General features: G+C 56.2%; 4 protein-coding genes across 4 annotated transcripts, besides 9 other annotated features; all 4 read right to left on the reverse strand.

Moving 5' to 3' along the window:
- Positions 1 to 1174: 1174 nt before the first annotated feature.
- EKO05_0000119 (uncharacterized protein) lies at positions 1175 to 9301 on the reverse strand (the record flags this gene model as incomplete). Its single annotated transcript, XM_059635383.1, has 1 exon — positions 1175 to 9301. One exon carries the CDS (start codon positions 9299 to 9301, stop codon positions 1175 to 1177), a length of 8127 nt encoding a protein of 2708 aa, XP_059491366.1.
- Positions 1483 to 1528: a tandem repeat.
- Positions 8004 to 8041: a tandem repeat.
- Positions 8712 to 8765: a tandem repeat.
- Positions 8831 to 8874: a tandem repeat.
- Positions 8953 to 9008: a tandem repeat.
- A 42-nt stretch (positions 9302 to 9343) lies between the features above and the next one.
- Positions 9344 to 9386: a tandem repeat.
- A 97-nt stretch (positions 9387 to 9483) lies between these two features.
- Positions 9484 to 9535: a tandem repeat.
- Positions 9536 to 10510: 975 nt separating this feature from the next.
- On the reverse strand, positions 10511 to 11495 carry EKO05_0000120 (uncharacterized protein; the record flags this gene model as incomplete). The annotated part of the gene is made up of 2 exons (XM_059635384.1): positions 10511 to 11388; positions 11441 to 11495. The coding sequence occupies 2 exons, from the start codon at positions 11493 to 11495 to the stop codon at positions 10511 to 10513; spliced, it is 933 nt and encodes a 310-aa protein (XP_059491367.1).
- Positions 10640 to 10691: a tandem repeat.
- Positions 10763 to 10796: a tandem repeat.
- A 399-nt stretch (positions 11496 to 11894) lies between the features above and the next one.
- EKO05_0000121 (Primary-amine oxidase) lies at positions 11895 to 12965 on the reverse strand (the record flags this gene model as incomplete). The annotated part of the gene is made up of 1 exon (XM_059635385.1): positions 11895 to 12965. One exon carries the CDS (start codon positions 12963 to 12965, stop codon positions 11895 to 11897), a length of 1071 nt encoding a protein of 356 aa, XP_059491368.1.
- A 76-nt stretch (positions 12966 to 13041) lies between these two features.
- Positions 13042 to 14070, reverse strand: EKO05_0000122 (Primary-amine oxidase; the record flags this gene model as incomplete). Its single annotated transcript, XM_038936609.2, has 2 exons — positions 13042 to 13749; positions 13798 to 14070. The coding sequence occupies 2 exons, from the start codon at positions 14068 to 14070 to the stop codon at positions 13042 to 13044; spliced, it is 981 nt and encodes a 326-aa protein (XP_038802657.2).
- Between the last annotated feature and the right edge of the window lie 76 nt (positions 14071 to 14146).

Raw genomic sequence — 14146 nt, forward strand, 5'->3', positions numbered from 1 at the left:
GGACCAGCAGGCAACAGCGGTTCCGTTTGCGCTGAAGCAGCAAAATCGGACGCCTTGGGTGTTGCCTGTCCCGACTCGGTGATCTCCTCGATTTCACGATCAACTAATTCCGGATGTTTCAATTCAGGTCCGGGATGAGGGGAAATTAGTTCCGACACAACGCTGAGAGGGTCAAAGAACGGATCGTCAGACGTCTCACTGGCGCTTAAGTGGGGTGACTCGAGAGCAGACTCATAATCAGCAGACTCGTGAGCAGACTCGTACTCGCCTTCGGTTTCTGTCTCTGACTCCTTGGCGGACGAGGCGCGAGACGGACTGCCGCTTGATGGCAGAGCTGGTAGGTACTCATCAATCTCATCGGATTTACGGTTGCGCTCGACGAGGTATAATGGTCGAAACTCGCGGGAAGCTATAAACTCTTTCGATGGAGATTTGACATGACGGCGGAAGGGTGAGCTCTGGGTGACTGGTATTGGTGTTGCTTCGTGGTCGGCGCCAAACTCGCGTTGTTGCACAGCTGGTGAGACTGGAGGTTTGCGGAAGCGTATAGGCACGGCTGTTGAAGAAGAGAGTCGACGTTCACCGAACGATGATGTCGGTCGTGCATGTTCTGGTGATCGAGTAGGAGAGTTTGGACCGGAAATAGGCAGAGGAGGAAGCTCGTCCGGGAACGCCTCCAACTGCCATGGCTGCAAGCCCGTGAGGCGCGTCAACAATGCACGTGAGTCCTCGATGGAAAGGTGTGGCGGTGTCCTTGGTCGATCAATAGCCCCAGATGGCGTAAGATATGTGTGGATACCCTCCAGAGTCGGAAGAAGAGCCTCGGCCCGATTGCCAGGGATGATCCCATCCCCTTGGGCTTGGGCATCAGTCTCATCGTCGGGCAGTGGAGTGGCTTCGGCCACCACCCTATCGTCTAAAAAAGACTGCTCGTCGTATGGACTTCCTTGTCGATCGGACTTGGCAGGCGGAGCGGAGTGTCGGGAAAGGGAGCGATCCTGTTATCACAACATTAACATTCATTTTAATTACATGCGTAGAAAAGCGCTATCACCAAGCAAGACACAATGTCCGGTCTCCTGCATAGCTTGACGAGTTTGCTGTTACACAGGTCTTAAGATGTCGAGTCTTAGAGCTGACCAGGAGACTGGCCGTCCTGTCCTGCATGGTGGTGCTATCGCAAGGAAGAGCGATGTACCTTTTCATCATCCCGGTCCCTCCTGTCTCTATCTTCGCCCCCTCGTTCAGAGCGGCTACTCCTCTTCTCGCGGTGACTGCGACTGCTCGTCGAGATGGTCGACTTTGCGTCATCATCGTCCGAGCCGTACGTAGAGCCGCGGTCTGACCTATGCTTTCTTCTGCGATGCTTGCGCTCTTCGTCGTCTTCGTCATCTCTAGACTTGGACTTGGACGACTTGCTGGACTCTGCCAGGTTCTCCTTTGACTTGCTGCTAAAGAGGCCAAAGAGACCACTTGAGCGCTTCTCCTTCTCTTTCTCCTCTCTCCGTCTGCTGCTCCGATCTTCGTCACGGCGCGAGGAAGTGGAGACCATGGATGCACCATCATCGAAGTCGTCGTCTCGCTTTGACTTCCTGCGTGAAGATCTGCGTTCCGCATCGTACGGGTCACTAGGCTCAGACGCAGCGGAGGACCGCGATCGGACTCTGCTCTCAGTTGATCCATCTCTTTCACTCTCTCTCCGTTTGTGTTTGCGTCTACGGTCACTGTTGGCTTCAGAGCGCGCCTCAGATACGGTAGACTTTGTATCCGAGATGTAACCACTCTCGTCAGCATGCTTGCGGCGGTGGCTGCGTTTGCGTTCGCTGCCATCGTCAAACTCGTAGCCTCGATCACGGCTCTGTTCGCGACTGCCAGACTGGGCTGCCTTTGCCTCACGCCGGCGACGACGCCTTTCTTCGCGATCTGGGTCCTCTTCGTTCTTGCTTCTGGAGGAGACTGTCGACCGCACATCATCGTCACCGTCATGCTTGGTTCTTGAGGCAATGATGGTACTTGTGTCGTCTTCAGGTCGGCTGAATGCAGAGACAAACGTGCTTGTATCATCCTGATCATGCTGGCTTCGCGAAGAAGGCTCGTATGCGTTATACGCGTTGATGAGATCGTTGCGAGTCCTCTCCGACTCATCATCTGGTCGACTAAACGCAGTTACATAAGTACTGGTCTCATCGTAATCGCTTCGTGCTTTGGGAGGCTGATATGCGTTGTAGCTGTCAATCATCTGCTCACGAGCCTTCTCTGACTTCTCCCTCTCCCTCTCTTCGGAGCCGGCAGAGAAGAACTCGTCAGAGTCCCGCTCCACAGACTCCTTACGTGGCTGATCATCAGGAGCGTAGTATCCAGAGTCTTGAATGTTGCGTGACGTTGGAGGCTCAGGTGCAGGTATGAAGGAAGATTGAGTGGGAATCCTGGGGGCTTCGACACGGTGCTGTTCAGGCGAAGTGTACCTGACCTCCCGACCTAGATAGTCGTCATACCTCATTTCAGACCTTAGCGGAGAGCCAACAGAGGGTGACCATTTGCCACTACTGTGCCTTTTCTCTGGCTTGCGGCGAGGTGTCTTAACATCAGCTGATTCCTCGCCATTTTCAAATGCATAGCTGGGAATCGTGATAGTCTGGTCGTTGTTGTCGGGCAACCGTGTGCCGTTGGGTGGAGGCCTTGGCTCTTCTCGACGAGGGTCATGATTACTGGCAGCCTCCAAGGCTTGCCTAGCATGTTCGCGCTCAGCGGCTATGCGGTCTTGATCCTGTTTCGTAGAAGCGCCCATGAGTGCGGCAAACCCTCCAGCAAGAGCAGCAGAGGTGGCTTTGCTGTAGCTACTGCCGATGTCGCTCTCACCATGTCGGGGAGCATCTCTGGAGTTTGACACCTCTTTCGGTCGTGCGGGCACGTCACCAGAAGATGACGTCTCCATGGCTCGTGCTTCCTCGACGGATGTAGGGCGAGGGTAGGGCACAACAGTAGAGACCGAAGTTGACGATTGTGTGTCGTCGCTAGCTCCCCAGTTGTAACTTGACACTTCCGAAGCACTGGGAAGGTCTCTTGGTGGGGCGTTGTAGCTTGGTTCAACGGTTCGCAGAGGTTCAATATCCCTGATGTCGTGCTCCGCAACTGGGCTTGATGGCCGGCTGTCATCACTCATTTCCCAGCTTTGTACACTCATCATGCTCATGCGCTTAGCCTCCTTCTCCCTTCTCTGCAGCTCCTTGCTCATAGTGCGTAAGCTCTCTTCCTGCAGGGGCTCACGGGCTCGGACTGGCTCTGGTTCCACTCGCGGCAAAACGTTAGGCAGTGCTGTCTCTTTGTCAGTGTCATCACTCTTTCTCTTACCATTTTTGCGTTTCTTTGACGATGAAGCGATCCAGTCTTCCTCGGCCATAACCTTCTTTGCAGGTTCGCTGAACTTATTGATCGCAGGCGACTCAACAAATTCACCCGGCATGTGCAGCTCATCCGGTACGACTGTGACGTTGCGCATGTCAGGCATGGTATCTCTTGCTTTTGAGGTCGAAGACAGACCTGTCTCGGACTCGGTGATGTAGTCGAAGTACGGCGACGGTGACTTGTAAGCTTCGCCCATCGACGGAATAGATGAGACAGTGCTAGCAGCAATAGTTGATCGTGCGGCCTTCGAGTCAGAGAATGGGTTGCTGATAGTCGATCGGTTGTCCATGTGCTTGTAGTCCCAATCACTAGGGTCGTCATCTTTGTCGTTCTGAGCGATTGCTGCTGCAGTGAGTGCACCTGCAGCGACGGCAGCCGCTGCGGCAGCCTTCTTCTGCTTTTTCTCTTTTTTACTAGATTTCCTGGACATGGCGCCTTCAATGCTGTCCCAAGTGGGTTCGTCTTTCTTGTCAGAAATATACTGCGTACTTGGTGCAGCGTCCTTTGGCTTCGGTGTCTTGGACTCAGCACCGTTGTAGGGCTGGTGGGTAGTTGTCTTCGGTCCAGACTCGGGCGAGTCACGCTCTACAATGATCTTATCTTGAGAGTACTGCTTGTCATGCTCTTTCAGTTCTCGATCCGAAATGAATTGCTCCTTGTAGGATTCAGGAGTTGGTACGTCAAAGTGATGAAATTGATTCTCGCCCCAGCTGACTCTTGATGGCGCGTTCTTCGGTCTCGGGTCTTCCTTATCCTCCACGGGCTCAATGTTGGGTGAGGATGGCATAGAGACGCTGCGGATCGAGGGCGCCCTGCTACCAGGAGGGGTCGCTTGAATCAGGTTCAATGTCGGAACTGGGTCTGGTGTTCTCGGCCCACGGCCGTCTCTAGTCGCGGTAAAGGAGTAAGAGGGAGGATACGGTGGACCTTTGGGTTGGCTGGCTCCATAATCGTCGAGCGACTCATAAACATGGAGGTCAGGAGCGCCTTCATTGGGATCGATAGGACGAACTTTGGGCAGATTATCGTTCTCCAGAAGATCCTTGGGTGCGAAGAAGTCAGCTTGGGATACTGGCTTGGCGGTGTATCTGTCTTCCCAGTCCCTGAAGATATCCTGAGTTGTCTCTTTCTTCTTGAATATGGTGGGGTCAAAGATGTCCTCGTCAGCATAGTCCTGAGCTATCTTGCTCGGTTCAATTTGAGCGTAGCTCGGCTCATATGACTTGACGTTGGTTGGCTTATACTCGCTTGCTTTACCGGGCTTGTACGCTTGGTAGGACTGTTCGACCTCCTTCTCAGAAGACGAGGTATGGCGCCAATTCTCACGACGCTGGTCTCGTTCTTTGTTAATGTTCTTGTGTGACGAGATTGCTGCGCTTGTGATGGCTGCAACGGCACCTGCAGCTACAGCACTTGCTGCAGTGGATTTCCAGTTGTCCGGCTTCACAAGATCACGCTCACGGTCTTGTAATTCCTGCTCTTTGCGCCGAACATCGGTGGCCACGGAGCTGACTGAGCTTCCTGTAGGCTGGTAATCCAGCCTTTGTCGATCGCGGTCGCTATTGTACCGATCGGCAGCGTCTTGCTCGCGTCGTCGACGGTCCATGTCTGCTCGAATCTCGGCTTCACGTCTCTCGGCTTCTATCGCATCAGCCTCGTGGCGCTCCCTACGTCTTTGCTCTTCTTCCCGCTCCAATGCCTCTCTGCGCTGTATTTCTGCTCGAGCTTCGCGTTCTCGACGGTCGCGATCTTCTGCTTCTTTAGTCTCACGCGCAACCATCTCATCGTGCTGACGACGGCGCTCTGCCTCGATTCGGTCTGTCTCGATCTTGGCAAGGCGCCCCACCTCCATGAACTTCCGGGCTTCCTCCTGCTGGCGTTGTAGCTCACGGCGGCGGCGCTCGTCCTCGTCTCGACGAAGGTCTTCAGCTCGACGCAGCTCATCTTCTCTACGAAGTTCTTCACGCCGCCGCTCGTCTTCAGCCGCACGAAGTTCGTCTTCGCGACGGCGACGTTCATCTTCTTCTCTGCGTAGATCATCTTCCTTTTGCTGCTGAGCGCGGCGTTGCTCTTCTTCCTCGTCTCGTCGCTCTTGCTCCTTGCGTCGCTCGCGAACATCCTTCGCGGCTTGCTCCTTGGTCAAATTGAAGCGAACGTTACTCTGTGCGCTAGAGGGGCGATCACTATCACTGCCCTTGGCAGCGGCGATGGCAGCTGCACCAGCGGTTACGGCAAGGCCCGCGATAGCTGCGTCACGCTTCCACGATGATTTTTGGACGGGGGATGAGTTTGCTCGACGTGGCAGTGCTGGAGGTGCTGGATATTGATGATTGTTGATGATGATATTCTGAGCTTGAGCCTGCGTTGGGTAGGGAGGAGGTATGGGTACTTGCGAGAAGACTGGAGGTCCAGTAGGAGTAGTATAGCCTTGTTGAGACGTGGGTTGGGTAGAATAGATGGATCCTGGGACTTGGTGCATTGGTTGAGGCTGCTGCAGGCTGACCGCACCGGGACCGGTAGTGATGAGAGCCTGAGGCGTGGAGATTGAGCTTGTGCGTCTGGCATCGAAACTAGTCGGATCGCTCGAGGCGACAGGGTACACCGTCTGCAGCGTGTGCTGGCTGCTTGACTCACTATCATGATGTGAGAAGCGTGAACCAGCTACAGTCGCGGTAGCGGCCCCTACCGCAGCGGCAGCAGCGGGGCGAGCGAGTGGTGTGCTTGCAATGTTGTCGTAAAGGTTGTCAGACGATCGCCTCTTCTTCTTGCCAAAACCCCATCGCCAACCCCACTTGTTTGTACCTGAGCCATTGGAGTTGAGCGACTCGCGACTCTGAGTCTTGCGCAAGTCAAGATCGCCATATACAAGGCCGCCATCACTCGCGGATGACGACGTGCCATCGTCAGGCAGGTCTTCCCACTCGTCGTCGCCATACTGTGAGCTAGCTCCTGGTCGACGGCGATCGCTACTCCTGCGGCGATTACGACGTTCACGTACCGCTACGACCTCAGGCAAAGGCTTGCCAATGTCACGTCGATTGGCCTTAGCCACTGCAATGGCTGCTGCGGTTGCGCCGAGCCCAGCCAAAGTGGCCTTGAGACGTTCGTCCGAAGTTTGCTTTTTGAGATTCTGTGACGAACGCTTCGTCTTGGTCCTTCGTACGAACCCACTACCAAAGGCCATGTCGGATTCTGATGACGACGACGACGAGCCGTTACCGAAATTGAAAAAGCCCTTCTTCTTCGTCTTGTGCGTCGAGCTTGCCCTCTTAGCACGCTTCTCTTTCGGTGGCTGGGCGGCAAAGAAGCCTCCTAGGAAACCACCTTGGGCTTGATGCTCTTGAGAAATGTCGATGAAGGAGGCGCCAGATGCTGAGCTTCGCGAAGATTTGTGGCGAAGTTGTTGTGATCGTCGGCGCCGGCGCTCGTCCTCACTACTACTGTTTCTTCTGTGCTGCACAACGACCTTGTGGGGTGACCTAGAACGACTGTGACTTCTGTGCTTTCGTCTGGCCGCGGCACCGAGCGCAGCTCCAGCAAGTCCAACGCCGATTGCCGTACCCAGACCTGACTTCCGGTCTCGTGATCTAGAACTGGAACTCGACCGCGAACCATGGCGCCTCACGGTCCTGTGTTCCTTCTGTTCTTTGGTAATTCCTGTTGACATGATGGAAACTCTGTCCTGAGAACGGCTGCGATGACGGATACCAGCGCTCCCGTAGCTGTAGCGTTTGTTGCGATCAGACTCCCGGCTGCGACTGCGGCGCGAATGTCGTGAGTGAGTGTCACGGCCGGACTTGATGCTATAGGTGTCGTCGAAATCGTTGCGACCCGAGGTGAACAATGCTTTGCCAGCGGTAGCAAGACCCATGCCGCCTAACCCTGCAGCTAGCCACCCTGCACCACTGCTGCTCTTCTTACGCTTGTCATCACTAGATGAATGGAGTGAAGTGCGAGAGGTCTTCTCCTTCAGGCCGTAACGAGACTTTTTATCGATGCCCCCTGAAGGACGATCGTATTCGTCTGAGCGCCGTCTACGATCGTAGTAGTGGTGCTTGCGGGGCGCATCCAAGACGGAAGAGCGAGGATCGAAGCAGTATCTGCACACACCGATGTATTCAGTGTACTCCTCCATCTTCTGGACATCTTCATGGTCTTTCCACCAGTCCACGAATTTCGAAACAGGACCGGTATGGTGGTGTTGGTGCGCCATGCCACCAGACATGTAGGGGCTCGGCGACGGACCAGCACCGGTGTAGCCCTGACCAGGGAAAGCCCCAGGCATTACGTGGGTTTGATTCTGAATGTGGGTGTGGGTGTGGGTGTGAGCGTGGTGAGCGTGATCAGAAGTGTGGTGGGAATTATGATTATGCAGCCCATAAGCTGCGAGACCGGCAGCACCTGCCATAGTATACATCCCAATGTTCGAGCTGCTCGAGTGCTTGTCCGGCTTCCCTGGCCGCGGTGGCTTTGGTGGAGGCACATCTGCCGTGGCTTCTTGGTAGGCAGGAATGTTACTGTAACTACCATTGACGGCGGCGGTGGAAGGCAGGTCAGCTTGGTAGTACATCGATGATGAACCACCGGGACCTCCAGGAGTGCTGGTGTTGGTGTTGTTGTATGATGTAGAGTGATGCACATGAGAAGTGCTTGCGCTGGTAGCGTATTGCGCACTTGAAGAGCTGTGGCCCATGGCATAGCCGAGAGCGGCTCCACCAGCCAGGCCTGCGGCGGTGGTGGGGAAGCTATTGGTCTTGCTGGGTTTGGAGCCGTCTGGTCGTGGCGGGTTCTGGGTCGCTATACCATCGTCGACGAAGGCGCCGGGCATAGAAGTGGGTCGGGGCGGCTTCGGTGCAGATGCAGGTGGGTTTGTGCTGCCACCATAGAAATCAGCAGCCGAGCCTGTGCCGGTATCAGCGACAGGGTTGGCTTGCGCTGAGGCAGCGACGAGGTGAGGTGTGTCTTGGCCGATGATGACTGAGGGCGGTTGCGGTCGGACACCAGGCTGGTTGTTTACAGACTGGCCCTGGTCGTTGTAGAACTCGGCGGCAGCACCAAAGACGTTGTGGCCGGGCATGGCACCCGAAGCATATTGCACGGGGTCCTGGCCGGGGAACTGGTCCTGCACATGGCTGGACATGTGAGGTGAGGCTGGGTACTGGTGCCCAACTGGCAGTGCGCCGCTCATCATTGGCGCACCTGCCTGGCCGGGGAACTGCGAGAAGCCTTCGCTGCCAATCTGCCCGCTGAAGCTGCGGTTCAACGCGCGAGGCTCGTTGACGATTTCGCCCCGGTAGCCGCCTGCTTGCGACTGCGACTGCGACTGCGACCGTGAATGCGACTGCGACTGCGACTGCGACACGCTCGACCGGTCTGAGCGCATCGACTTTCGCTTTTCGCTCTTCTTGCCGTCTTTGCTGCCGCGCTCCTTCTCCTTCTCCTTCTCCTTCTCTTTCTCCTTCTCCTTCTTGCGCTCTTTTCCGTCGCGAGCCAGAGAGACGGACGACTCGGCGTAGCTGGACCGCCTGTCTCGGCCGCCTCGGCCGCCGTCGTTGTCGTCGTCGTCGTCGTCGTCGTCGTCGTCGTCGTCGTCGTCGTCGTCGCGGCGCGCATATCGCTCGTCTCTGGGGTCGTGGTAGAGATGGTCGTTGGTGGGCGCGCGGGCGCGCGGCGTGTCGTCGAAGGCGGTCGCGTACGAGGCAATGGTCGAGGGCGTGCTGTCGGTGCGGCGCGACGACGGCTTGCGCGTGGAAGCTGAGGATACGACCGACCTCATGTCCGAGCCGCGGTCGCGCTTCGATCGCGCAGTGTCGCTGCGGCGGCGGCGAGCTTCGTCGTCGTCTTTCTTGGGGGCGGACGAGCCGCCGTCAGTCTTGCCTGTGAACCTGCTCCACATGATGATGTGATGCTGGGGAAACCGAGAGGGGCGGACGTGCGGGTGGTCGTGGGCGTGGGCGCGGGCGCGGGCGTGGGCGTGGGCGACGCTGGGCGCGAATGAACTGGCGATTCAGTGTCTGGGGTATCCTTCCACAGGTTGGGTATTGCGTGTTGGGTATCGTCGCGGCAAATGAGAGGCATTCGTGGCGTCGTGGCGTCGTGGCGTCGTGGCGTCGTGACGTGGTGGCGTCGTCAATTAGGGTACAGAATAGAATCGAGATGCAGTATTAGGGTGGTGCGCGCTATGCAAAAGAGACAAGACGCAGCCTCTCGCCGTCTGCCGTGAGGTGTCGAGGATGGGAAATGTCCAAGCAGCCGTGATGTGAGCTAGCCGCCTCAGCTGCGTTGTCGAGATCGACATGGTGGCTGGGGCCCAATCACGCATCGACTTGGATGTCACCTCGCATCCCCGGCCGTCTCTTCTACTTGATACCTCCACGGGACTTGAAAGCTCCCCGGCGCCTCTCGCCTTGCCATCTACGAGCCAATTCGGCGACGTTGACCATCACAAACCACACAGGCATCACTTGTTGATGTCCTTTGTTGACAATTCGGCTGGGAGCCTCGGGCCCACTAAAGCGGGTACAGGGGTCAGGGTCTCTTAGTGACCTCAACGTCGCCGCTTTGAGGGCCTTGGCCTTGGTCTTGGAGTGTGTCTAGAGGAAACCACGTAGGGAGTCGTGAGATGGTGAAACGGAATAAAAAAGAAAATAAAAATAAAAATCAGTGAACAGACGGGGTATCTATTGCCTCTGCTACTGCTGCCATGTGACATGTCAATGCGGGTTCCAATTCCTATGCATCACATCTAGTCAAATCTGAAACGGCATTCCTACCGCTGCAGCTCCTGGGAGCCTCCCTCTGCGGCCATTCGTGGGCTCAGCATCGCACCATGCCTGTCGACACGCGCCTCTTCGTGAGCGCCCTTGTATTGCACTCGGAGTAATGCCATCGTCACCTCGCCCACATGTGCGCGTGGCTTTCCGTCCTTGGCTACCGTGCCGTGTCCCTCACTGTTGCGGACTCCAACATACTTCTTGTACGCTCGGCGAAGATCCACCGTCGCTTTGGCAGTGGGCGCAGATGGACCGCCAAGAATGGCTTCCTTTCGCCATTCACCGCGTTGTCCACGTCGTCGCACGCCGCCATGCTCAGAAGCAACTTGGAATCACGGTCGTTGTCCAGCCATGAGCATCTGGCGAATCTGCATAATCTGATTGCGCTGATCAGGCGGCAGCTGCGCGATGTGCTCGGGCTGCAGAGCCATGACCTGCGCGTACAGAGCATCGTTGTTCATCGCCTGCGCTTGTGCTTGCGGTGGGGGCTGCGCGTATGGCTGAGGCTGCGGCGGTGTAGGAGCAGCTTGCGGTGGGTAGCCGGGAGGCATGGCATAGCTGGTAGGCGGCCGTGCAAGTGGTGTCGGTTGCGGTTGCGGTTGCGGTTGCGGTTGCGGTAGAGCGTGCACTGGCGGCGCGGCTGCAGCAGGGGCTGTCTCCACCAGTGCACCCAACATCGAAGGATCAACGAGGTTCAGGAGCAGAAGGGACTGGAAGATGGCGTAGGCAAGCTGAGGCGCCTGGCGCAGCAGTTCTGTAGCCTTGGCTGGATCTGTCATGACGAGACCCTTCATCTGTGAGAGGATGTCGAGCAGCTGCGGCGCAGGAAGTGTAGACAGTGTGCGCGAAATGGCGTCGGGGCAGGTCAGGTTCGGTGGCAGATCGACGCCAGGCGGGAGGGGGCCGAGCGTGCTCGAAGGCTGGGCCTGCGCAACTTCCGGTGCTTGTCCGTTCATCGGCGGCGGCGCGCTCTGGTTCGAAGGCGCGTTGTCGCCGGAGCCGTTGTCGTTTGACCAGTCAACCCTCAATTTCCTGCCCATGATCTCATAGTCGTTCAGGTTGCGTACAGCCGACGCTGCTGCATCGGCGTCGGCGAACTCTGCAAATCCAAAGCCCTTGGGTCGGCCAGTTTCCTTGTCGTAGACCAGCCGGAAGTTCAGAACCTGGCCGACACGGCCGAGTGTCTCGATGATGAGCTCTTCGGTGCCGCCTGTGTACACGGTCAGTGAGGCTTCTGGTAGACGCGGAGAGGACGTCGGGACCATAGGGGATGTTGCCGATGAACACGACGCGCCCGGCTTTGTCGTTCGGAGCCATGTTCGGTAAACGTGTCGGTATTACGCGGGGTAGGTCGACAATCGGCACTGACGTCCCGGTGAGCTGGCGCAAGATGGGTGGGTGTTTGTTGGAAGCTCAAGTCCACCTCTGGGGATCCACCTCACTAGCGCGCACGGGCCTTCCTTCTCCTACCAAGTACCCTCACCTCACAAACGGCTTATTCACCGGGAGACTTGTCGAATGGTCGACAAACATGTTTTCAGATTGAACGACAGCCTACAGAGCATGGGACGCCCTCGTTACTGCGATAAACAATGGGAGAGCAGTCTTGCTGTGTCTGACCTCCGATGCTGATCCTCGCACCCTTCTCCGACTCTAGTTTGAGTCAAAGGGCTGCCTACCTACGGTAATGGACAACCATGCACCCTCACTTCACTCTCACAGCTTTGGTCCGCAGCATGACCCATCCTGTCCAACCCTGGCTTCCACGCTCGGCTGTTGATGCTGCTCGCTCAGCAGATTACTCTTGTTGAAGCCCTGCTCAGACGGCGGTACATCGAGCGCCGGGTTCTTGTCGAAGAAATTGACTGGCTTCATGTGAATCTTGAGAATCTCACATGGCATCACGGGGAAGTCCTCGATCCTGGGCACGTGGTTGATGCCGGCCTGGACGTACAGCACAAGATCCGTGTCCATTACGTTCTCCTTCCTCTCCGCCCAGGATCGCACGCCGGTTCCACCTCTCGACTGGTTCGTGTACGTGCCTCCGGCATAAAGCTCGCCATCGCGGTGTTTGACCACGTACACGTTGTGGTCCGAAAACTCGGCGCGCTTGTAGTTGAAGCTGTCCTTATCAGACAGTATCTTTTGGAAGGCAGGAGCCTGGATCTTGTATGCAACTGGCTTGCCGTTGATTGGATTGCGCACGTTGTGATTTTGGATCTTGAACGTTCGGTTGTTCTCGTATGCTGTATCGTATCCGCCCGACTTCTCGACGATTGTCTCTTGCACGTAGTATCCAGTCCCGTGTGGATTGAAGTCTGATCTGGGCATGGGGAAAGCTTCATCGTAGACCAGCCTATTGTCGTAGCCGTCGATCATGGGGTCGACGCGTAGCGAGAAGATATGTTGGTGGTGAACAGCGAGAACGCCAGGGTGCACGACGGTACCGAACGGAACCTCGACACCCTCATCGATGGGCTGCGTGCTCAGAATACCGGTAGCGCGGATCTCGTAAGTGACTTCTCCGGCCTGGTTGAAGATGAAGGCTAGGATGTACTCGTAGTTTGAAACTGTGATGATCGACTGCAACACCAACTCGCGCGATCGAACAACCGCCGCTCGACCGGTACGATAGTTTGTGTGCTTCCATCCAATGCCAGCATCTTGCTCGTGAATACATACGACATTCGGCATGTCGATCACGCCTCCTTTATCATCAGAGAGCACAGAGCTCAGGTAAAAGATCGAGCCTAAGCAGTCGCAGCCGAGCTTGAGGTTGTTCGCCATGATGCCAGCACCGGCATCGCCCAGATCAAACGCACCTGTTCAGCGTTAGTTTAGGGATTACGCATGGGCTTCTGGGCTACTTTCTCTTCTTGTGGAAAGGATGACGCGGATCGGCGTACGGAATGTTCATGTCGCTCAGACTCAGTCGGTAAAAGAGAGGGCGGCTGTCGTATCGCACATCATACAACACCATACCCTCACGCTGGTTGAAGCCGACCCTGAAGTTCCATTTCTGCCACGATAAGACACTCGAAGTACCTTCTTGCTGTACTTTGAAGCTGGCTCCCTCGGGTTGTACTACGTTCAGTGGCTTCAAGTCCGTTCGGAGAGCCTGCGCTTCCGGAATGTATTCGTTCGGTGGCTGCACCTTGTACTTCTCGACTGGCTTGATTGTGTTGTCGGCTCCGGTGGGCATGATATCGATCCGAATCACCTTCATGGATTCAGTACTGAGCACCGGTGAGATTGGAATTGGCATGGCGTAGTGATTCGAGTCAGCTTCGGCCGCGTTGTTGGGGTCCCGCAAGTACAAGAAACACTGGTATAGTCTGTCCTCGTCATTCACGCCATCGGATCCGTATATCCAAGGGTCGCTGATCACAACAGTGCCTTCTGGGAGCTGCAACTTGGCAATCTCGGCCTGGACGTTCTCATCGGCTAGAACAATCTTTTCAATAGCCACGATCTCGTCTCCGTCACCATTGGCATGAATGAATGGACCCAGTAGTACATTGTGTTCGACACGCCTTGACGTCAAATCTACGACCGCTTCGTGGAATTTGTTCTAAGGATTTATTAGATGTCGATTGTTAAGCACGATTGCCCCACCCACGGTGTTTCTAATGTAATAATTGAGGAAAGCTTTCCTCGCCAGATGTGGTCGTGACTCTCCAGCGTGCTCCGCTTCCAGGTAGCGCAGGACTTGAGCTTTGGGAGGTTCCTGCAAAGTAACGACCTTGAAGTGCAAATCCGTGTGAGCCGGCCATGAGGCTCTGATTATCGATGCTGCAGCCGTGATCTCCGAAGCCGAAAGTGGTGCAAGGGGATGGGACGACACCGCCTTCATGGCTTGCGGTGCCGTGTCGGTGGCGACTCCTGTCGACATCTCAAGTATCTGAAGTGCAGTCGAGTAAGAAGAACTGGTGAGAGACTGGAAGAGAAGTTGAGCCCCAGACAGTTAC

Source organism: Ascochyta rabiei, chromosome 1, assembly GCF_004011695.2.
Source record: "Ascochyta rabiei chromosome 1, complete sequence".
Lineage (NCBI taxonomy): Eukaryota > Fungi > Ascomycota > Dothideomycetes > Pleosporales > Didymellaceae > Ascochyta > Ascochyta rabiei.